Here is a 24,810-nt window from a genome sequence, read left to right as displayed (position 1 = left end):
TTTTAGTCTATAATTGCAGAGGTAATTAAGCAGACTTGGTGACTTCTGTGCTAAAGCTGTTACAGATCAACAAACATAGCCAAGTGTCATTGGCACAAATGGCGTTGGCAAACGCAAGAAAGCATTCTTACTACTGATGAAAACAATGAATACAAATTCCTAATCATGATCATCACAGTCTTTTGCTTGATAAATCACAAGAAGACGAACTGGATGCACCAACGCTCCAAGCAATGACATTTTCATGACTACATCATCTTCATGAAAAGGGACAGGTTGGATGCCGAGTAATGCTGCTCAGTGACAAAGAAAGATACTTCAAGGGCAGACAAAACACTTCAACAGCATCCTGAGTTCACATGCATCTATCAGCGAGGAGACAGTTGAGTGGTCGATGTCCGCATATGGCACACAAACTTACTGCATCAGATCGAACATTTGCTCCTCTCAGAAAATCAGAATGGCTTACGGAAACGATGAGGGACGAGATACATGTGATTGTAAACTCCACAGAAAATACAAAGAACAGAACTACAACCTGTACACGACATTCATCAACCTGACAAAATCCTTTGAAACAGTCAGTCGTGGAGGTCTTTTGAAAGATCATGGCGATGGATCAACAATATCATGACTGCATGCTCGCTTGTGTTGAGAATGACTCCAACTCATCTGAACTATTCCTACTAACAATGGCGTCACTCAGGACTGTGAGTTTGCCCTGCCTTCTTTAGTTGGATGTTCCCTGCCAATCGTACTGATCCCTTCCGTGAGTATGGCAGTGGGATTGACATCAGATACCGGACTGACGTCATTCACTTCAATCTCAGGGTACTACAGGCGACGGAAAAGTTACAGGAACTGACTGTTCGTCATCTTCTATCGTCACATGACTATTCACTCAATGCAACATGCAGATCAATAAATATACAAAAGCGTCGCGACATTATACAAATTCTCTTTTCTAGTCAGCTCATTCTCACGTGCAGTCCACATTAATTATGAAACCAACTCTAGAATCGATAAAGAAAATGTGGCATTTGGCATACCGTATTTTAATGTGTGGGAGCGCAGAAGAATCAGTTAACGAACTAAGCTGAAGGTTTACACGGCCATTGTAATGCCGACTCTGATATCTGCTTTCGAAACCTAGACAGTGTACAGACGCCTTGTTAGGAAGCTTAATCATTTTCAAATGAGTTCCTTATGAAACTGACAAGGGTAATATGGCAGGACAGTGTCCCAGACATTTAAGTTTTCACACGGGCGGGCATTACAAGCATCTGCACTCAGTTGACGATATATGATGGACAGTCCACATCACAGGATGTCCGTAGAGAGACTAATAAAGAAGAAACATCCTTGAAACACTTCACCGTCGACTACTAGTCTTAAGAAGATCTCACACAGAATAGCTCCGCCTGGAAGGACTTTAATACATACTAGAGCTGCCCATTTTGAACGGAGGAAAACTGCAGCGGAGCAAGGAGAGGATATCGCAGAACTGCAAGATATCCTCTATTGTGCAAGCAAATCCAAGAGGCACCTTTAGCCAAGAGTGCCAGAAAACGTTCAGGGAGCAAATTGACTCGATTAGAAACTCACTTACTCATAGAAACTAAACCGGTTAGTGGTATCACAGTCATCTTCGAACTCGAAGGACGAAGAGCAATGATGTTCAAAACGATAAAATCTCTTATAAAAAATCGACTGGGGTATTTTTATTAATCAATATGCGCGTCTTCGCATTATGAATTAAGTATGCCAGAATTCCTTCAATAACTGCGAGAACATTTTCGCTTGCAAGATTTTCTCATGAGTTGTAGTGGGGTGTGATCTTTGACTATCCAAGGCAAGAAAGGGTTAAAACTCTTACAACAATTGCAGTTGTAGAATAATTGGCCTATGTATGCATCGTATAATAATGAAAAATTATAATATTTACTAAGATGCACAACCCTCCATTTAAATCCGGGTTACTGGTTACGTTGCTAAGATTCTGTAATGTATTGTCTTCACCTTAAAGGAACAAGGACAACTATAGACATTAATGTGATCTTTTAATGAGTGTATTTTAGCAAACATCCACTGGATGCACAATGGTTTAAAACAATCCATCGAGACAGCGAACCTAGACGTGTTCGCAAGAATGTATCATACACTACGTACCTATGTATGTAAAACAGGCAATAACTTTAGACACATTTCAGCATTATATTGATTTGTTAATATACGTACGTGTGGATACTAACCATATACTTTCCTAATTTAACAGAAACCCATAAAACAGTGCGCGAATAGTTGTGTTGACAATATTGTACGACAAACGGACATTCTCGATTATTCATATGAACCCAATGTACAAGTAGTCAATTTTTAAAGATAATAGTTTTAACATACGACGTGAAATGAAAGGATTTTATGGAAAAAATGCACATTATGTCTAAACTGTCATCAGTCATATTTATAACAAATATCAACCATAAAAAGTACCAATACCAACATTTATACTACCTGTCTTTTTAATAAGTAATGTGCTTTTAAGGTGGTAAGAGGAGGAATGAAACCAAAGCAACCGCGGTGCGTCCCAAACGATGTATTTGAGTTGATGCTGCGAACATGGGAAACAGATGATAAGAGAATCACGACGAACCAATTAATGAGGTGCCTGGATAACTTGTATGAGCAGCGTTCAGAGAGAAAAGGTTGGAATTATTAATTATTTGAGTAAATCTTAAGAAAAGAAATCCAATTAATGCGAAAGTGAATCTGTTGGAAAGAGGTATTAATGGTCAATAGTTTCTTATAAATATGCAGTCCTTAAATATTGACAGCAGCAAAAGAGCGTCATCATGACGCCGTAAAATAATTATAGTTCTGAGATCAATTTCTGACATACTAAGACCGTCTATAATTAGAAAGGATAAATGAACGAATATATGCATTTGAGTGGTATTGTTATCACAGTGCAGAATTGCATATAACAAAAATTGCTTAAAACATGACAATTGTGTGCTCAAATTATTTTTGCAATTAGTGGCTTTGTTAACATTATATTCCATTTCCATATCAGGCATTCGATACTTTGCAACAAAATCAATGGATCAGCACTACCAGCCCATCTTAAAGCAACAGCTGGAAAGAAATCACGAACCTGAATACGTATGTTATCACTTAATACCGAAGGTCAAACATGCACATGTATCTACACACACACACACACACACACACACACACACACACACACACACACACATACATACATACATACAGTGCGTTGTTGTATGTATACCTATATTTTGTTGTCAATCTTCTATGAAAATAGAACGTGCTCATTTAATATTATTCTGGAACTATTGTGAATTACTCAAAGGAGTTTGATAATTAAATTAATTTTTAAGTTTCACAAAACTTGCTGGTTTTGCTTCTTTATGTTACTTAGTTTAGGACCATAGAGTCTAACAGACGTCATGGAGTAGATGGATACAGTGAGTACAGTGCGCGGATGGATAGTTTTGTTGTATTCTACAATGTACGTCATCATTTTTGGTGGCATACTAATGTCCAGTGACGCTAGCAGATTTAGGTACATGTACCTGGACGACTGGAACCATTGCGTCACAAATTATTGCGTATGAATCTCTCTAGACAGCCTGACTATGGCGAAAGATTTGCGTTTCCTACTAATTTTGGCTCATGCAAACCTTATCTTTCTCTTTAGATGAGTTCGCTCCATGTCAATATCATTCAAATGTCTCTTGACACTCCTTTCATATTTGGCAAGTAGATATTTGGCGGTTTCAACAATAGTCTGGTTTCGTTCAGCACGCAACAAATAAGGGACTCATCTTACAAAATCCATTCAGTTTAAATATAGTCTTTATGTATTAAAACATCAGACAAAATAATATCCATATTCATACTAGAAATATGTTCCAATGTGTATCGAACATCTTCAAAAAGTATCCCCTTCACTGCAAAGTTTCCCAGCAGAGAATTCTGTTAAAAGACCATGTACAATATGTAAGTTCGTTTGATGCTTATACAAATCTGGTGGAAACAAAATCAAATTAGTCTCTAAAGCAACATGATGATACTGGCAAACAGTTACGTAAGAAACCTAGAAGGGTTCTGTCCATTTGTTTGATGTTTTTTAATTGTCGAAAGAATTAATATTACAGGACACTATTGTTTGGGTCATAAAAAGAAATTCATGGAAAATTCTGAATGAAGAATATCTATTTTAATTTGATATTAGCATTGTGGTTTGCAAAATAATTGGCCTTCTTCTTCTTCAACCATGACAAAATTATGCTCAAGTTGTTAGTTACAGAAAGAAGCATAACGAACAAGTTTTAACTGTAAAACTTGACCAATAATGTATTTACCAATAAATGAGTCTGTGAGATGAATAATATCTAAGAACAACATGAAACACATCTGAAGACTACAACAGGAACACAAGAAATGAGGTTGACACCCAAAAAAGATTGAATCTGATTGCTCAAGTCTTTCCTTATATACGCATCCTATTGCGACTATTTTTCACAATATACCCCACTTGACGGATCTTATAAATTATTTTGCCTCGGAAGTGCATATTGATGTGAACTAGTCCAACTAATGGAAAGTTACTGAATTATTCTTGAACAGTCGAAACTCCATCAGTCACTGAGTTATTAAACCAAAGCCGAAATTAAGTTTTATTATTGAGAATATTATTAGAAATTCTCAACAGATATGTCAGAATCTACTTATCACTGCTTATGTAATTTTATGATCTTAATAGACTTAGGTCACGTAGGCAAAATCTAACCAAAGAAATTCTGTACAATTTATAAACATGAATGCAAATTACAAAAATAAAATAAAATCATATAGCAGGATTTACAAAAATATAGATAAAAATAACACTGTTCATATTTCTTTATACAAGTAACTTCCTTTTGAAGTTATACCTGAGAAGACGAACGAATGAGGTTCTAATGACATCCTAAAACAATGATTCATACAGTGTATTAGACAGCTATTGAATCATATGTCATACATTTTTGCGACAAAATAATTATTGCGTTTTAAATGAGTCAATGGCAAACATTCTAAATGCGAATATTCTAAATGCTAATATATGAACTAAATTTTAATAAGCAGCGAAGTGGTGGATACCCCAGCTAAAATAGTGCTTTCTATGACAAATATTGGAGTTAGTCCCTTTATGGATCAAATTGTCCTCTGCTATTTCTATTGTACATAAGCGGCGTCGTTGCCCCCGTACGAATATTGTACTAATATCCTAATCGGAGGTAAGAAAACAACTCCTCGATGATACTCATGAAAATAATTAGAATATTTACAATATTAACATATATCATTGGAAAGAATCATTGGAAATGGATGCTGTTGGGGAAGACAAATTACTGTCACCAGCTATCTGTCAATGAATATTGTTGGATTCATGCCGATCGTGTACGACGGGGGTGATGGTTTTGTTCATTGTAAACACGGAAATGAATCCTTCATAATGCATCGGAGAAAAATAATCGTGCTATATATATATATATATATATATATATATATATATATATATATATATATATATATATATATATATATATATATATATATATATATATATATCATAGCTGATATGAACGAATGGAATAAAGGACTTCGAGATGAATTATCGTGGGAAAATCTACTCCAGGCTCTAATATAAGTTATTCACGATACGTTGGGTTATTATCTCTTTGAATATTGCGGATCATATATCCGTCATGGTTTTGTTGTAGTTAATTATGAACTGTTTGTGGATCTATTCGCATATGTATAAGAAAGGCGACGCAGTCTGGGCCTTTATAACTCAGCTGTAACAAGTAATATTGTCATGGGATATGGAGGCTCCATTGATGTCAATGACATGGGCAACAATGTAATATTAAAAAAATGACTTGATTAAACACATTTTAAGAAATCCATTTACCAGTGATTATATTATCCTCATTATAGCCCCACAGTTATCGGTCACACCTGCCTTGAAATTTACTGAATAGTATTTCCAAATACCAGAAGAACCTCATCAATCGCTTCTACCTTGAGATATTCTGGGTAAGATTTCGTGCGTCAGTTTGACTTAAATACAGGACAGTTTGAATCTCACATATCTATTCTGTGTGTTCTTAATTTTCAAGGAGGAATACAAAACATGCGAGATTGGATATGTACTCGGTCAAATTTTGTCACTACCAATATAAAAGAAATAATATGTTCTTTTCTTTATAAAAGTGGTTAACTTTATTTACTAGCTTTTGGTGTCTATGTGCAACAGTCGCCGTCATTACAGAGATAGATAGTCATAGTGCGGGTTCTAACCACGCTCGGGGATAAAACAATTGTTCTATCTTAATTAAGGAATAATCTAATTTACATAAGTTGCATATATTTATTGAAAGTCAACTTTGACTTATGTATCAATTGGTATTAATTGCATTACTAGACACACATACTTCCTTGGGAAGTTGTACTTGGTCTGTGAAGTAACCTCCGAACATTCTATAATGTCGTTTGGCACTTTAGGAGTTCATTTTGGTTTGAAAAATTAACACAGCATAAGTCACATTGATAAGCAAACAACGGTTGCCTGTTAAATAATTAATTTGTTCATGGCGGTTTGTCTATAATAAAGTCAAGGAAATACTATCGAAAAGCAATTGTCATTGTGAATAGTAGTTTTTTAAAAGAGAAATTTGAATGAATACCAGAACTAAGAGGACCACTACACACTATCCAGCAAATAAAAATCTATCAAAGGGTTGGAATTGTTCTTGATAGAATCCAGCATAGCCGTAGGAAACTTATTTCCACTTGCATGTCTTACCTAAGAAAGTTTAGTAATACTATGCGAAATACGAGCGACGAAATACACATCGATGACGAGGATCGAGATTGAAAAAGCTTTGTACAAGAAAATATGTATTTGGTGTTTTCATAAATATTCTATAGCAACAACAAAAACTAAAGACTTCTTCTTATAAAGGGGTAGCGCACATACTTAGTTTTGTTTTACATTTTGAAAGCACCGTCGACATTGCTGTGGGGTTCGATATGTAATTTTGTGGGTTAAAGCTGTGTAGTGCGGCAAATACTACGCTGCATTCATCTACTGTAACTGCAGCGTCATTAATGGCCTCCGAATATAATTTAGTGGTTTTACAAAAACTACTTAACGAGGCTGTCATGATTTTGATATGAGTACTCATGTTCGTACATACGTGGTTTGCACCACAGTGTTTTATCATTTAGCGAAAATAGAAATAACACATAATTACCGCTTTCAAATAATAAGACTGACTGCGACTCCGAACACACTTCCCTCCACCTCCCAAGACTATATTTACTCTGAATTCAACTATGTCAGAAAACGATAAAAGATAAAGGATTGAGTCTTGAGAAGGATGTCGGAACCATCTGTCACTGAGATCAAATGGAGGAGATTTTAATGTACCAGTTCCAATTGCAACTACGATTGCAAGGTGGCATTCGAAATGGTTTAATGTAGTCTAGAATGTATCGATTCCAGCGCAGTTGATTCTGTGGCAATGTCAGATACCTGATTGTTGAATGTTTGTCGCCGTGAACAGCACCAAGCTGGTATAAAATCGCATCGATGCGCACCTTGTCAACTTCAGATTGTAACGACTCCAATGAGGATGGTTTTATGGCAATATCTCTTTTATCCTGGACTAGAGTCGTCCTGGAAATATTTACGTAACCGGTTAAATAACCTTATCTATGTTCATCATCAGCTTTTTTAAGATTTAATATTTCACCGCTTGATTCCATAGATTTTTTAATGTTACCATACTCATCGAAGTAAGGAAAATTGCCAAAGGCCCCTAACAACTACGTGACAAGATCAGTCACTTTGACATTGCTACTTTTATTTGGAAACAAATTATTTGGAAGCAGGTTCATTTCGGTCGACTCCAGTGGGTCCTTTAACACGGTGAAATCGGCACTTGTGGCAAAGTTTAATGCATGGTTGTCAAATGTCTTACCCTGCCGCTGGCTTCTCTATCGTCCACATGTATCCATGGTCATATTTGTTGGTTAGTAACGCAGTTAAATATATTTTTCAACGCGGATATTCATGTATAGCCTCGACAAGATTATCAAACAGTGGATTATTTGCAGCAATCACATCAAGCGGCAGCAATTTCTTCTGTTCCACATATTAGTGGGTCCGTAGCTGCTTGTGTGGGTAGCGTAGAGACCGACACGTTATTGTACCGCTGACCAACCACGCGCGGATAGATGTAGAGTAGGAACCAATGAGTATAGGGACCGACACGGGAATCTAATCTACAGCATGTTCTCGGTATCCACACTATTACATTATAGTGGTTGTAGTCATACCTGACTGACAGAAATTATTTCACTAAGTGGAAAATATTCCAGATAATCTTTGTTATGGCGTCCCACATGGTTCTGTTCAAGGAACAATTATCTTCACTTTATACACTCAGTCCCTATCAAGTGTTCTAAACCGCCATTCCGTGTCCCACCAGTTTCATGCCGACGACACTGACCTGTACAAATCTAGCTGTCCAAATAAAAAACTACGTCCAAATCATAGTGAAGTGCGTCTCTGATGTTAAGTCATTGATGATGTGTAATGAACGAGGATGAAACTGAAGCCTGAATGGTTGCCTCATAAAAAATTCGTCATGACCAATATCAACCAGTATCGATTACTCAGCTGCATACCCCTTCAATTTAAGCAATCACTTAGAAATCAAGGTGTTACTTTTGATGCATCACTCTCATTGCACCAGCATGACCTAAGCACCAATAGGACAACATACCCGGAGCTGAGACTCGTTAGTGCTTTTTGCAATATTCTCGTAGCGGATGCATAAAAAAACCTTGTGCGTTTATTAGTACTCTCTAGACTTGACTATTGTAACAGTCTTATTTCTGGTCTGTCACTGTCTTCTGCAGAAACAACAAAAGGTCCAAAACGCTGCAGCTAGGATCATTCAAAGAGCACCACGAACTGATCATGCTACACCAATTCTTCACAAACTCCAATGGTTTCTATTCGTCTATGTGCTCACTTGAAGTTTTAAAGCCTTTAGATATTTTCGAAAGATTACGCGTTCTATTATTACGTCATTGTTATCTTGTGAAAAGATTAACGTTATAATAGTCTTGTTTGTTCCTGCTAAATACTGCAATAAGTCACAACATGATGCAGTATTCTGTCCCACCAGATAATACACAGTACATATATACATCATACAGTATAAACAGACTGACTCATTTTCGCGAAACGTTTTAAGCACGAAACTCGCATTCAAAACAACAAATTAATACATAGTACTTAGTCCAAAACAAGGTCAGAAAATCAAGATAAAAAACTGAAAGTTATGTGAATCTATCTCTGATTTTATTAAATGTACACACGGTCATCGATTGTCAGGGAATATGAGAGTAATCTTGAGTTTCTTGTTCGAAAATGTTTGAGAGCGTAAGCCTGGAAATTATAAGATGCTCACTTGTATAATGCATTCAAAGTAGCTTAAAACGAGGGTTCGTCCACGCCTTTAAGAATCTTGAAATTAGGCCATCGTGCAAGTCAATGTATTGTTAATTTACTTTCTTCTGCTCACATGTTTTCTTCGCATATGTTGTTTGTTAATTGATTGTATTTTCTTAATGTAAAATTGACTTTTATTATTCACTTAAATATGGATATAGAAGTACGGACATTCGAAAATAAATTGGATTGAGGGAGGGGGCGCATGACTAGAAACTTTTACGTGATGTGTGCTCAAGATCTTTGTTATATCATTAAATCATTATAAATTGTTCTACACATTGTTAAACACACAGGTTTTAGTTTTGTCTGGTGTAAATGCATTCAAGCATTCATCATTTGCGCTTATCAAGTCAGAAAAATAGTCATAGCTGTCGCAAAATGAAAACTGGGTCAGGTTTCACGACATTCGTTAAAAAAGCATCATTGTTTGAGAGATTGAATGCTAGTATCTGGCAAGTGTAAATACTGGATCTTTTGTACAGTTTCAAGCATATATTGCGCTATAATATTTCACACGTATTCAGCAAAGAGAAAAAATAAATAAAAGAAATTTACATCAAAATCAATGCAAACTATTCTGTCATATTTCTCCTTCTGAATATTTCTGTTGATGTAATTAATTTACCCAACCAGTTAAAAATAATGGTTCAACGGCTGTTTACAGATTAAACATTATTATTTACAATTTGTTTGAAAAATTGTTAATGTAATTTATTTGTGCTTTCAGGGTGTGCAGAGGACAGTGTTGAGCATTAAAATCACTAAACAAAGTAAGTGTATTTTCACTAGAATCATTCGTAATACATTTCATGCATATTTAATTTATATTGTTTGTTGGCTTTCCTCGTTGATTATATGTTGTGTATGTCTGTATTTTAATACGTGATCTTTGTCGAAAATTACGTTGATGGTGTAACTGACCAGTGACATTTATTCTGTAAACAACATAATACATAGCTAATTTTTCTATGTGAGTGATGATTAAACGTTCAGTTTATTATTCGTTTTAATCGTTCAGTCTGAGTTAACGATACATCTTGATTCTAACAGTAGAAAGTGTCATAATGGAACTTTCCCATTAAGATGATAGAGTATTTCCAGAAAATGGTAATTGCGACCTAGCTTAAGCGGAAGATAATTAAGGTTGTTTACTTTAGGGTTATTGATTCTTGGATTAACATTCGAAGCTGAATCATTCTTATTGTTGTTTTCAGTTTTAATTTGGGTCCACTTATTTACTCAAATTATTATTCACTGGAGTTACAAAGTGCTCATTAATTTTCTTGGACAAAAACATTAATTTGGAAGTATCGTGAACTCAGACAAGGATATTTTAGATTATATTATTATGATACATCAAAGATCGTTAACACATCACCATAATAAAAGCCTTTAGTACATTAGCAAATTCGAGGCCACAGGCAAATCAACGCATTCAATATTGGAATTTGTTTGGAACACTGGAAATCAATGTGACCTACCTACATTTAGAATCGATGTAGAACTTTCAGGATTATTTGGGATTAATTCACAATACTTTAAGTGCTTTCAAAATTGACATTTTGTATTCTTGGGAAATAAATTATTTGCTGCATTTTACAAAACGTTTTGGTCTTCGCTCTTTTCTGTTACTTAGTTTAAGACCATAGAGTCGTAATACATCTAATAACGTTTCATGCAATTTTGTATGAGGTGATTGACAAAGGCATATGAATTGACAATTAAACTGGATTGTAGTTTTAATACGGTGCATTTTAATTAGATATCTGTATTGAGTCCCTATACGACTTATACAATTGATTCACATTTTGTTACAGATCATTACTATAACGATGAGCTGTATAGAGGGAGCACATATATAATGATACAGAGCACGGACTTGATGTCTGACAATGATGCGTATATACACGAGGTATGTACATTTCTTTTGAAAGTATGAATTATGTATATATGTATGCACGCATGTCAATCTCAGTGTCCTTAATGTAACCACTTGAGGCAGACAAACGAAATTTATGATTCATGTATGTATGTATGTATGTATGTATGTATGTATGTATGTAGATAGATAGACACCATTGGCATTGTGGTGCTAGATTTTACCATAATATGCGCCAGCACTACAGCCATATACAATTGTGGCTCTCCATCCCAATTTGGGTACATCCGTACGTCTGCATTTCGGTTTGCTTGTTTCGATTCCGTCTGAGCTTAGTATTAGATAAAATGGTAACCTAAGCACCATGAAACTGTATATACTTTATCATGCTTATGAGCAGATGACCTCATTAAATGCAGGTCATTACAGGTGTTTTCAAACCTTTTTTGGAACACATTTTTAAAAAAATGTTTTTTGGGACTTAGCTTTGTAATAGGAAAAAGGCTTCTCTTTGCACGATTTATTAAAAAAACCCACTTGAGGTCGACAAACGAAATATAAGATTCACGTTTTTATGTCCATGAAAAACACCATATTTAATGTTCATGCTTTTATATCATTTTCATTGTTTCTGAAACTTTTGACTTTGTGTGACTCACACTTACAGGTCAGCAAGGGGAGGTATACATCTTTAATAAGCACATATCTACTTTCAATTCTACTTTGTTATAACGTAGTGAAAGACAAAACAAACAACCATCATCAAATCACAAGCCATATTATAGCTTTGTTCTTATTTACAAGTATTCGATTGTAAGCATGAGACATTAACATATCACATTTGTTTGCAGGATACTCAAGGCACGTGTACAGTGTCAGAAGCCCTTTTAATGACCCAGACGGATCTTCGTCTTCAGGAACTTAAGACTTTATCCGGAGCACAAAGTCTGGAATTGAATTATGAGAATGACATGCATAGAGAACTGGTACCATTTAAATTTGATTAATTTTGAATAAGTGGTGTATAAAGCAGCAATACGTTAGTTTTGAAAGGTTTAAGTAAATTATCTGACTTTAGATACTGAGACACTGCCTTAGCTATGCGTGTTAATGTAGATAATTTAAACATGCAAATGAAATGTTTTTTAAATGGACTTCATAATATATAGGATAGGAATAATCTTGATTTGAAAACAATCATTTTGGCAAATGTATCAATAGAACATTTAGATCTAACACCTGGATTATTTTAAATAAAGCAAATTCCTCTTGTTCACATTTCTGTAGTCGTTCACTTTTAGCATGGAGTATTTAACATATATTACTCTATGTTATGTTTTCTTTACAGGTTTTTCAGTACCCCAAAGGGAGAAAAATGCGTGATGTCGCAATGAAAACGACTGATATAATGAGCTTATTGCACGTTCTGGGTAATACAGCGAAACTGATTGCTAAGTTTCACAATGCTGGCTGGATCCTGCGAAGCATCTGTACATTCGATATATGGGTTGCTGAAGAAGATAAAAGAGTACATTTCGATATTTTATGCATGCCTATTTTATGCTACGTACATAGACTTCAAATAATAAGAATGTAGACCTTAATGATTCTGCATTTTATAAGTAGTTTTCAAACATTTTGAATTAAGCAGGCTCTTCATCACCCGAAGAAACTACGTCCATGAACAAAGCTAACACTGACTACAAAAGCTGATCTCTCTCTCTCTCTCTCTCTCTCTCTCTCTCTCTCTCTCTCTCTCTCTCTCTATATATATATATATATATATATATATATATATATATATATATATATATATATATATATCTTTATGTGTCTATCTATCTGTCTCTCTCTATGTCTATCCCTCTTTGTATATCTATCTATCCATGTCTATCTCTCTATGTCTATCTATCTATCTACATATCTATCTATCTATCTATCTATCGACATATCTATCTATCTATATATCTATCTAGAAATGACTTGTTTTCATCGGGAAGTATAACTTCTAACGTTCCAAAAATCATATTTATGATTGACCTGAAATTGTTATCTCCTCTTTTTAAAAGTTATCATAGACAATAATGTTTGGTCCGAAAGTTTTTAAAGTTTACCTTGTATATTCTAAGAGAAAGACATTTGCCAGGTTTGACATGTTCCAAGTTATATTTGTTGGAATATTTATACCTAAAGCGCTAGTCACTTACGTTTTGATACATTACACGCAGCATAAACTGAACGTTGATATCAACCGTGGAAATAGACAGTAAATGGCAGTCTAGGCAAAACCTAGATGGAATACCTGGCTATTTTAGGGGCATGGTTTATGAAATATGCCAACTTGATATTAGAAATAGTGTTTGATACATTATTCGTAACGTGCTACCGTTTAAATTTCTTACCAGGCACATATTGTTTGTTTAATGGCAGGTGTACTCATTGCGCCTATCAAGATGCCGTGCATTCCATCCTTATGAAGACTGGGTCATTGACGATGCATTCAAGGACAGACAAAACTGGTGAATTGGCTTTTGCTCTGTGGTGTGTGTGTATGTGTATGTGTGTGTGTGTGAGGTGAGAGAGAGAGAGAGGAGGTGGAAGAGGATAACAAATCGAAAACATTTTCAGTGGAATTTATTTAAGATTTTATCTGAATTAATACGTGAATCAAATCATTATGTAACATGAAAAGTAATGCAACTTGAGAACAAAACAATTGTATAGTAACCGAGAATTCCAAATGTTTCTCAATGTCAATTCAATATAATAGTTATGTCAAATAAAAACAGTATTTTTGTCATATGAAGTTTTTGAATTTAACTTTTGTGTTCATTCCAAATGAACTGTATGAACCTAATCAAATAAAGACGCTTCTTTTTAAGACGACGAAGAATTATTCATACAGAGTGTTGAAAGATCTCAAAGAAGTCTCATACTAATATTAAAAGATCCGGCGATATATTCGAACATAGTCTTCACAACTAGCTGAATGTCAAATGAGAACGAATACTCTTTATGTCACGGAAAACTTGTATAAACATGATGTTTAAGAAGACAAGAATTTTCCCACACTATTTTCTGTCAGTGTTTCCGTGTAAGATGTAAGTTGAACTGTAGAGATAAGTTTCATTGAGGGCAAAAAAATGCATCTTGGGGCAAGAAACACAAAATATAAAATGAAAGTAAACAAAGACAGAAAAGGTCATCAAATAAGAATATATAGGTCAATGGATAGAGGGGTGAGAGTGGAGAGAGAACCTGTGACATATACCACACCATGTGACAAGGTTACTTTAAATCTTAACTTATTTGAGTAAATAAACTCACCCACCTAACATAATATTATCTATATTACTGGGTAAATAGTTCCAAGGAACTAACGTTTATATTAAGTGATGCAATTTTCGGACTCTAAATAAAATGTGTCGATGTCAATTGTTTCAAATTCAGTAATGCATATATCCTGTCACATGTACAGTGTAGTAAATCTAACATTTGGAAATTCTGTATCGATTAATCATCATGTCAAATGAATATCCCGCAAATCGAATGTACAATACTGAAATTGTCGTTCTTTTAGTGGAAACATGTAAATATTCTCATCGAAATCGATGTAAGTAACACATCAAAACCAAACCCAGTTGAACAAAGTGACATAAAACGGGAACTTCCATAAGAGATGAGTGTTGAAAAATGAACCTGCCTGTGTCAAATGTTCTACTGATATTGAAGAACAGTTGCTTTTTGAACTAACATTTGTAAACTAAATCAGATTTACTTTCGAATTTTACTGGTTATTGAATTGCATATTATAAATTTAATTACATATTAAAGACAACTATTTTGCCAGGAACAAAGGTTAAGCGTCTTAGACAGAATGAACAAAAATATTTCTTCTTCTTACCCTCGAAACTATTTCCATTAAAATAAAAGCTATGATTAGCAGAATCTCAGGTGGGTAATGGATTAATATTAAATATATGAAACTCGTCGACACTGGCTAGCTAAACTGGAAATTATACCACACCACATTCAGCGTTTGTTATCCTAATGTCTATATACACACCAGTGTTTCTATGGCAAGACTCGAAACTGCATCTTAAATAAATATACCGAATTGTTTTGTATATTAGTTTATTTGTACTGTGCCAATGTATTGTATAGTACTGTATTATATGGTATGGTATTATACATTATTGTATTATTTTATGTATTATACCAGTGCATCATATTATACTGTATTGTAGTATATGGTATTGTACTGAAATATACATTTTTTTAAAATGGACATTATTCACCATGTTACACAAATTCAATACTGAATCATAACCCATTAGAAGTTATATATATCCTAAAATTTGCTGAAGAAAAAGAGCTAGTAAAACATACAATGCTCAAAGTTTAAAAATGAAGTTACAGCAGGTCTTCCGAAAATACAAATTTCAATAAAACATCTTTTCTAATATGAGAGATGATTCGGTTTACTTGAGACTAATAAATTCAAACCTTATCACACAGGAAAGAAACGTCTTATATTTGGATGTTATTCTCTAACATTATGCAGGCTTCCAATTGAAACACTGAGAGAAAACGAGTATACGAAGGAAGGCGATGTCTATCAATTTGCAATGACTGTGGTTGAGGTTTTCAACATACTAGACTTGAGTGGACCGGAGAAACATTCTTTATCAAGCATTCCGTTTGCATCTATAAACAGAAAAGAGGAGGTATTGTACAGCAAATTTTAATAGCAAAATTAAAGTGAAAGGCAGTTCATCAAAACTGTATCTTACTGAAACTTTAAGACACAAATTAGTGTGTTATTCAACTTTCAAACGTATTCAGTATTTTGGTGTCAGTTACAAATGATGAGTTGTAGGAATTGGTATTCCAGTAAAAATATTTTAAAAGTTTATAAACTATCAGTTGAAAACATGCATTTGGACAGTCCTTAATCACCTATATTATTTGTATCGAATGGCAGCATGAACCCTATTCCATTTTAAACAGTGAAAGAATAATCACTCTGATGTTCAGCTACTGCAATAACAATATAATTTAATATATACCTACTGACACTATGGCTAATTTCGTAAATGAAAATTACATTTTACTAATGATCTGTTTTCTTAGAATCCATTCGGAATAATTAACGCTTTAGAGCAGATTATTATTTTACAGTTAGAAATTACTCTTCTCCGAGGAGATTTACCCAAATTTCCAACACGTTGTCCAGACATACTGCTTGAGGTTCTCAAGCGATGCATGAGTAGAGAAAGGATACGACGACCAAAGATAGAAGATATTCTCTCATGTATAGAGAATTGGTAATTAATACAATTTATAGTTTCAATAATCTGATTATAGGTGTATATTTAGAGAAGGGGCAAATCACTCTAATATGCAAATGATGAATATATATTGACAAATAAGGTTTAAAGCTGACGATACGATTATATGATGTTTTAATTCAACCTATAACAGCCAAATTCATTTCACATTTTATGGAAATCTTGAAAGCTTAGTCTTAAATTAAAGTTTGATTGAAAAGGTTTAGTACATATAAATCTGATGTATGACCTGAAATCGTTTCTTTTTCTTTTCACATTTGCATGGAAAAGGTTTATTAATTTATTATCTTTATTATACAAGATATAATATGTGACAGACTGGTTGAAGAGAAATGACAAATATTAATCTTTGACGTTATTATCAAATTAGTTCTAAAACCTATCGTCCCTTATCTTCGAAACACTTTTGTAGAGTTAATTCTTAAGTGATTTAGAAGTATAATAACCAAGGGCATCTTTGACAGTTCCTCGCAAATCTCACTTGAGCAAGAGAACGAGGCAGTTTATGAGGTGATACCAGAAATATCTTCCTCGGATGAAGCAAGCCGTCTAGAGATTAATTTTGAAAACGACGAACTATATGGAGATCTCCCTGATAGACTCGACTATTTTGGTCTGGAAGAAGATGATCCTCTTAACGTATAGATGACCGAAAACCACAGGAAGCAGCTAGTTTGAATACCGACGCTCGAGTATTATTTCGCAGTTTGTTGGAACTGACTATTTTACCCTTATTTTACCATCATATAAAACATAATTGGTACTATCATTAAAATTCATTGAAATGGCATTTACTTCTTATGTTCTAAGCTGTTCGTTTGGTCTGCGAAATATGCATCTGGTAAACAGAGCGACAAATGTTATCTTTAAAAGAATAACCAAGATGCAAAACAATTTAGCTGGAATATGGCGGAATTCCTCTAGAAAATAAACATATATATTTCACATTGATATTTAAGTATGTAAAATCGTAAGGATACAAATCTGCAATATATCCTTTTGCAGTGTTTTGCTTTTTTATTATATATATATATATATATATATATATATATATATATATATATATATATATATATATATATATATATCGAAACTTGTATTTACATTTCTATATATTTGTCCGAGACGGTGCCACTGCATTGTTTAAGAAAAAACCGTAAATGGACTGTGAATTCCTATATCATCGATTCGTCTTTGCATTTCAACATATATTTTGGATTTTAGAGATGCAATGCTTATGTTTACTGAAAAACAATGATATGATTTAATATTTTCCTTTTGAATTTTGTATAAGTACATTTCCTTCGTTTTTATTCATGCATACCATGATGGTATATGAGTAAGTGCTTTATTAAAACTGAGTGCTTTATTGAAACTATCTAGAACATCTGCTTATGAAACAAGTACGATGTATCATTTAAGGATTTAATATAGAAAAGCATTGAAATCATTATTAATAGAGGTTCTCTAACAAAACTTGATGTCGGAAAATATTTTAATATCAATCGAGGAAGTTAGATTTGGTGTAAAGGTGTTAATATTTCCAACGATATTCTGTGTTATCTTTGTTCTGATAAGGGTGGCTTTATTACTTAATCATTTGTATTGTGTTGATTTGTCCTTACACACGAACGTAGAATGTACAAGAATCCGGAGGAAAGCCTGTAAACAATTATTAAATACTTTGTAGTGCTCAGTTTATTCGTTCTCCTTAGAAAAGTATCGGATGAGTTTTAGTTCTCATTTTAAATGTTGCTTATGATGACCATGTTATTTATACGGGTGTCTATGAGCAAAAAAAGACGTTGAAAATGTTTATTCAGTTTCGTAGTAATCTTATTTGCTAAGTTTTGCAATTGTGTCAGTTATATTGAAGTGCCTTATAATGAATCCATTTTAGTGCTGGAGACGTCCACCAACCAGTATTACCTGGACACAGAGTATTTAGAATCAAATGCATATACAAGGAAACGTCTTGAGTAAAAAATTGGAAATGTAACTGAAGATTCAAAATGTCTGATTTTCAGGAACTTAGCTCAGGCTAAAGATGGTGTAATTGTAGTTTGTAAGCTTGGGGCTTCTAAATTTTCTCTAAATTTCAAACCTGCCATATGACTTTAAGAATGGAGTTTGATTTTGAAATCGTCACCCTGTGTTCTGCTTATGTGCGCAGATAATTAAAGATTACTGGGGCCAGTCTCATAAAATCCTCGAGGGCATGATGATTGTTTGCACGATCAGAAACTCGCAATCTTTCATGTAATTTAGAGTTTTCGAAGTGTGACAATTATGAATTTTTTTTAGATAGATTATGACACAGATAAATACTGTTTGAAAATGAAAACAACCCACAATTCTTGCATGGAGCATGTCGACACGAATGTATCATAGGATTTTTAGAGTGGGCCTCTGCTTCAGAAATATTTCTCTATGAACAAGGTGTGTGTTACAGGAGTCCAAAGGTCGACAGTATCTAGAGGAGTATGTGAGTAGATTTAATTAAGGCGTTTCCGTACAAATGGTATTGCTTCATTTCAAAACAATGAAAATATTACAATATTCCAAAATAGAAAGTGTAATTGGAAACGTAATAAAAATGCAATATGAAAAATGTACGGTAGTGATACACTTTGGAAAAGAAACGACGTGATGTTTTACAAATATATTTCAACTTCATTGAGCATTAGCTATGTAAATCCCAATATTTGTAGTCTGGTTTCTTTCACATTTATATAAAGTAAATGGAGAAAACTGCATCAGATTTTGGAACTTTTGCCCTTGTATTCTATTGCCTAGCAGTTATCTTGAGCAAAATACACTATGTTGCATTTGTACATGACTAAAATTTTAATGTGTAACACCAAATATATAATGTATAGTATTTGTAGTACATTTTGTATCATATCTTGATTTTATTTCCGTGACTTATATCAATTTGGAGACCTATACACCAATGCAACATTTTGCATTCAGTGCTTATTGTAATACTTATAGTGACATTACTCGATTCCAAGAGGTGCTTCTCCTTGGGCTGGTTATATATTTGATGTCGATCGCGTAATCTCAGTTTATTGTTGACATCCACATTCGGTTCGTATTCGCTTATAAGTTGAGCCTAACTGCAACAACGTTGACATTTATCTGCTGTTGCATAATGGGCCAGCAGATCTGGGTATGTGCAGTTTGCAGTTGGACTCGACGTAGAACTGATTGTATTCTGTTCACACTTACGTCCATAGAGCTGTTTTTAAGAAAACTTAAATCAAAAATTAAGTTCTCTTTACTGCTAATGAGGTCTCTTTGCCCTTACGTTCCAAAAAAATTTTAAGTTCTTTTCTGATTAAGACTTCTACTGATAACGCTGAATGAGTTTCTTAGTTTCTTGTATTCCTTCTGTTTAGAACAATGTCGTAGTGATCTTGGCCTTGATTTTAGACTGCTTCTAACTGAACATATACGATTTAACTCTTTTAATCGCTACGAACTTCAGTATAAGCATCCAGTCTAAGCAAATGCATTTACAAGTAAATTTTTAGGCACAAATATTACAAAATAAACTGAAGAATGTGAGTTTTAGTAAGTTAATTAAAATAAAAGAAGCATTTGTTATTAATGGCGGTTGCATATTACGGGACCAGCCTTATCGGAAAGTGTCGAAAAAATGTTATTATCTAGGTAATCAGAAAATTTAAGTTTCTGCAATGTTTCGGATTCTTGAAAGTATGACAAATATGGATTTGAGTTTTGAGATCGATCAGTTAAGCAGTGTTCTGAAGATTAAAACACTCATTAACGTTGACTGTCGTCAGATGACAAGACGGTACTGTGGGATTTGGGTGTGGGTTTATAGAGATGAAAATAATGACAAACCAAAAGGTCAATATTATACATACAACTTGTAGAGAGACTTGGTGCATAATTGAGAAGAGTTTGTAGTTATTATTTTGTTTATTCAACATGAAAAATATTTCATAATATACTTGGGCAGCAGAAAGCGTAATAAATTTAAAATACATCTATAGTTATTGCGATTGACAAATTAATCAAATCAATAATGAGCAATGTTTGAACGCGACAAAAGTTTAAAAATTTGATCAAGCATCGATATTATTATCTTTTGTGTATATATTTCATCACGTGGTAGTTATGTGAATTTAAATATTGGTATCTTCGATCTTATCACATTTTACAAAGAATAAAGAGAGAGAAATGTGTCTGTCTTTTCCTTTGGTAATATTGTCTTATAGAATCTTTGTGTTTCAGTTATCTCGAACTAAAATATCATTTGTTTATGTCTAATATTACAATGTCTCAGTTCAGTTTGTTTTATTTGAATGTCAATAGTGCCTGTTGTTTGAAGTACAGTTTTAATCATCCGACGATATGAAACATTTGACTTAAAATGGCAAGATTGTAACAGTTTGCGTTCATTGCTTACTATTTGTCCTAGGCAGTAACATTACTCGAGATACGTATCTGTTTTCTTTGTATATTCCACGAACCGACTGGCACGATCTTAGTTGTATCGTTAGATCCATCTATATAGCTTTCGCCGTTGGAATCACTATTACGATCCCTTAATTCACTCCAGATGAGTTTGGTCACTTCCGTATGAGCTATCTATTTCGGTGTTTAGGATCGAAATTTGCCAGTGTTCCGGCTTGTATTGCTGCTTTAAAGAGATGTTTTATATTAAATTCATCTCTATATCATTTGAATGGTTTGTGTATAAGCTGCAAACGATTTCTAAAATTTTCGTTCTATTAATATTAGGGACTTTCAATGTATACTAAATGGTAAAGACATACTCCTTGTCTAGTCAAACCTGGTTGCTTCTTCTGGGAAATACACGGTCGTTTGGTATATATTAATAAATGTATGGATTATCAATTTGAACTCTTTTTAAACATTTTCATTTTATTCAAGTACAGACAGAGGACGTTTCTACAGTTACACCATCTTGATTCCATTTGTACACGTAAGCGGACAACTGTATGGGAGGAAATAAAGTTTATAACACTGATAAATATTTTGGCCTACTCATGCAATGAACCATTTAAACTTTCGCGGGCACTATTTAAAATAGCTGTATCATTGATGTCATAGATATAATTAATTTTTCATACAGCGTGCAGGTAATACAATTTGCCGCCTTATATAATGTAATATTAATGGCTATTATCGAGCGAAAGGCTTTATTTTTTCATGTTTCATCTCTGAAATCCCAGTATCAAAACAAGCTATACACTTTTGCTGTATCAGACTATATTTAAGAAAATAATACCCATGTATTTGGCAAATTCATGTTTGCGTAACACCGTTGCTATTTAAATTGACGATCTAGCCGTGGCAGGGTTTCGTTTTGTGATGGGTTCTTTGGAGACCGGAATGCATATTTATTCTATATAAATCGCTTGCTTAGACTGCCTTCATCTATGAAAAAGTGGCAAATGTAATACACATTCCTCAGTCACCAATTTTTCTGTGGAATTCAATAACCATAATGGAAATGAGAGACGCAATGTCCATTTTTACTGGAAATATGGTCGCGTGATTTAGTTATTTCTGCAGCTTGTGGCTCATATGCTTTTATAAAATAAATAAATTACGTCAATAGTTAAAGATCTGAAAATGTCCAGAAAATATTAAGAGAGCAATTTTGATGTATCTTGTATACGTTCAGTGTTTAACTGTGGCTTTAAAGCTTTCGCATCGAGCTTAACACGCGGATAACAGTCGAAAATATTGTACAGTTTAAACTATGCATTTATCTATCTATCTATCTATCTCTCTCTCTCTCTCTCTCTTGATCAATCGATCGACGTCTGAGGGACACCCGTCTAAAGTAAAATTTGAGACAGTGTTACCACTGACATACGTCACTAAATCTCTAAACGTCAGTATGTTCAGGAACATCTGTCAACGGCGTGTAGTTCATTTTGAAAACATTTGTTGTTCGATAAGTCCTACTCCGTTCTGTAAAATCATAATGTCCTGTTTCGTAGTGTAACGGCGAGCAGGCTGTCGTCTATTTTGTAATAATAAATGTTACTCCCACGATAGATGTCTATTATTCCTGAATTGACAGGATGAATAAACACGGTAATGCAAACAAGTGTCAAGAGTAGTCACGTTTCCAGTTCCATCACTGAATTAACACGTTTTCAATTTTCAATTCATTTTTAGTAATTAATATACATATGTGATCTTAAAATGTAACTTACGAGTCCACTCAAGTTATGTCTATTCGTATTTTATCGTAATGCTTTAATATTCCGTGCATTGGGTACGTTAGCGGTGTTCTCTGCATCTCTAATCTGATGTTAGCCGCCTTCTGATTGGGCGCTTGCATCTTCAGTAGCGACTCGCTCTCGGCAGTTGTTGGGCTTGCTGAGGCTTATCTCTTAATACTATAAATACAGTTGCATTTTTGGATTCGAGAGAGCTTCCTGTATAATTTGTATTATATACACATTTTTCAAATCGCAACCTCTCCATCTCGGTAATAGGTCTATGAACTTGACCAGTAATGTTGGAGGAACAGATACGCCAAATGCAACATAGCTCGGTATGCACACGATCTTGATTGAACATTCAATGCTACATTCACTTCAACGTCTGTTCTTTGCTTCCTAAATTCCATTTGGTAACCTTACCAAATTTTATCGAGTTCACCAAGAACTCAACCCAGTTTTACCGAGCTCTCTCATTTTTATCTTGACTCAACTAAATGATCCTTTCTCTGAGAATGAGTACAAGAAATGTTGTTTAAAAAAACTGCCACGGATTTTAAGGTCAGCAGCTAGATACCATGCTTCTATTAATAGATATTTATATCAATGCAATACATTTTTAAAAAATCAATCAATTCAAACAGAACTGAACTTAATTCTGAAAACAAAAATCAAGTCCAGTAAACAATACTGCATTGCAAAAACATGTAATGAATAAAAGGTATTTTAAAGCTAACAGACAAACATAATTTAAACATACGTAACATAGTTTTACTGAGCGCCATCATACATGTATATGGCTCTATACCAGTGTGTCTCGATGACGTAGGGGGAATCTTCATCTTATTACATGTTCTCGTATGAACTTTTACATACTTTTAAGTGGATTCATGGGGTTGTTTCCATATAGTAAACCCTTTTCGTGCCAAGTAATCGTACAGATATTAAAATTCATGTGAAAGAAATCCAGTTTGAATGAAATATATGAATAAACAAGTCATTTAACTTCTTTCAGTCTTTCTATTTATTAGTATCCGTCGGGCCCAATATTTGGCCAAGTTATTGACTACTTTTGTGACGTCTTCTCCTGAAAGGGTTTTTGATCTATGTGTGTGACGTTTTGGCAAGATTATCAAATTGTAATAATCATATTTGCTAGGTTTGGCTACTTCATCAAGATATTACATTGTGCGCTATAACAGGTATGTTTGAAATGCTGTAGACTTCCACCTGGAAGGTTTTCTAGGAACCTATTTTTAAATATCAATTACATAAGAAAAGAAAAGTCTTGATCACACAGTTGGAAATAAATCTGAATATTTAAAACACATGATCTTCAAAACCTCAACACATAATAAAAATGGAGTGATTGTAATTTCAGAACTAGCTTATTCTTTTGGCGCCTTTAAATATTCCCTAACTTTGAGAGATGTTAGATGACCTTATCAATGGTTCCTGATTTTGAAATTTTGACTCTGAGTTCGACTTATGTGCTCCAATAATTAGATAGTAGGCGACCTTGGCTGCATGCTGATTGTTTGGATAATCGAATCCTAAAAATGGTTCAAACGTTTCAGAGACTTGGATGTTTCAATGATATGGCGTTCAATTGTTTTTGATAGAGTGATAGGCACGATAAACCGTGTTCTGAAATGGAACCCACCCATTAATTTCGCATGTTACCACATGACGTAAATGTAAGCTTTCTAGAATAGGTCTCTGCTTCAGAAAGCTGTTTTTATGAATAAA

General features: G+C 34.1%; 1 protein-coding gene across 1 annotated transcript in view; it reads left to right on the top strand.

Moving 5' to 3' along the window:
* LOC149806762 (uncharacterized) overlaps positions 1-21,040 on the top strand; it is a 29,551-nt gene extending 8,511 nt beyond the window's left edge. Inside the window, exons 6-15 of the mRNA XM_089957222.1 lie at positions 2,546-2,705; positions 3,074-3,162; positions 10,326-10,368; positions 11,416-11,510; positions 12,329-12,463; positions 12,826-13,005; positions 13,908-13,996; positions 16,042-16,204; positions 16,659-16,804; positions 17,293-21,040. Of these exons, the coding sequence (XP_089813348.1) occupies positions 2,546-2,705; positions 3,074-3,162; positions 10,326-10,368; positions 11,416-11,510; positions 12,329-12,463; positions 12,826-13,005; positions 13,908-13,996; positions 16,042-16,204; positions 16,659-16,804; positions 17,293-17,473 (1,281 nt within the window). The 3' untranslated portion in view covers positions 17,474-21,040. The remainder of the gene's footprint in view (positions 1-2,545; positions 2,706-3,073; positions 3,163-10,325; positions 10,369-11,415; positions 11,511-12,328; positions 12,464-12,825; positions 13,006-13,907; positions 13,997-16,041; positions 16,205-16,658; positions 16,805-17,292) is intronic.
* The last annotated feature ends 3,770 nt before the right edge of the window (positions 21,041-24,810 follow it).

The sequence above is a fragment of the Sinohyriopsis cumingii genome, chromosome 1, assembly GCF_028554795.1.
Source record: "Sinohyriopsis cumingii isolate HCF-2022 chromosome 1, ASM2855479v2, whole genome shotgun sequence".
NCBI lineage: Eukaryota > Metazoa > Mollusca > Bivalvia > Unionida > Unionidae > Sinohyriopsis > Sinohyriopsis cumingii.
The sequence above is the reverse complement of the archived record's forward strand: the minus strand, read 5'-3'. Positions and strand labels throughout refer to the sequence as shown.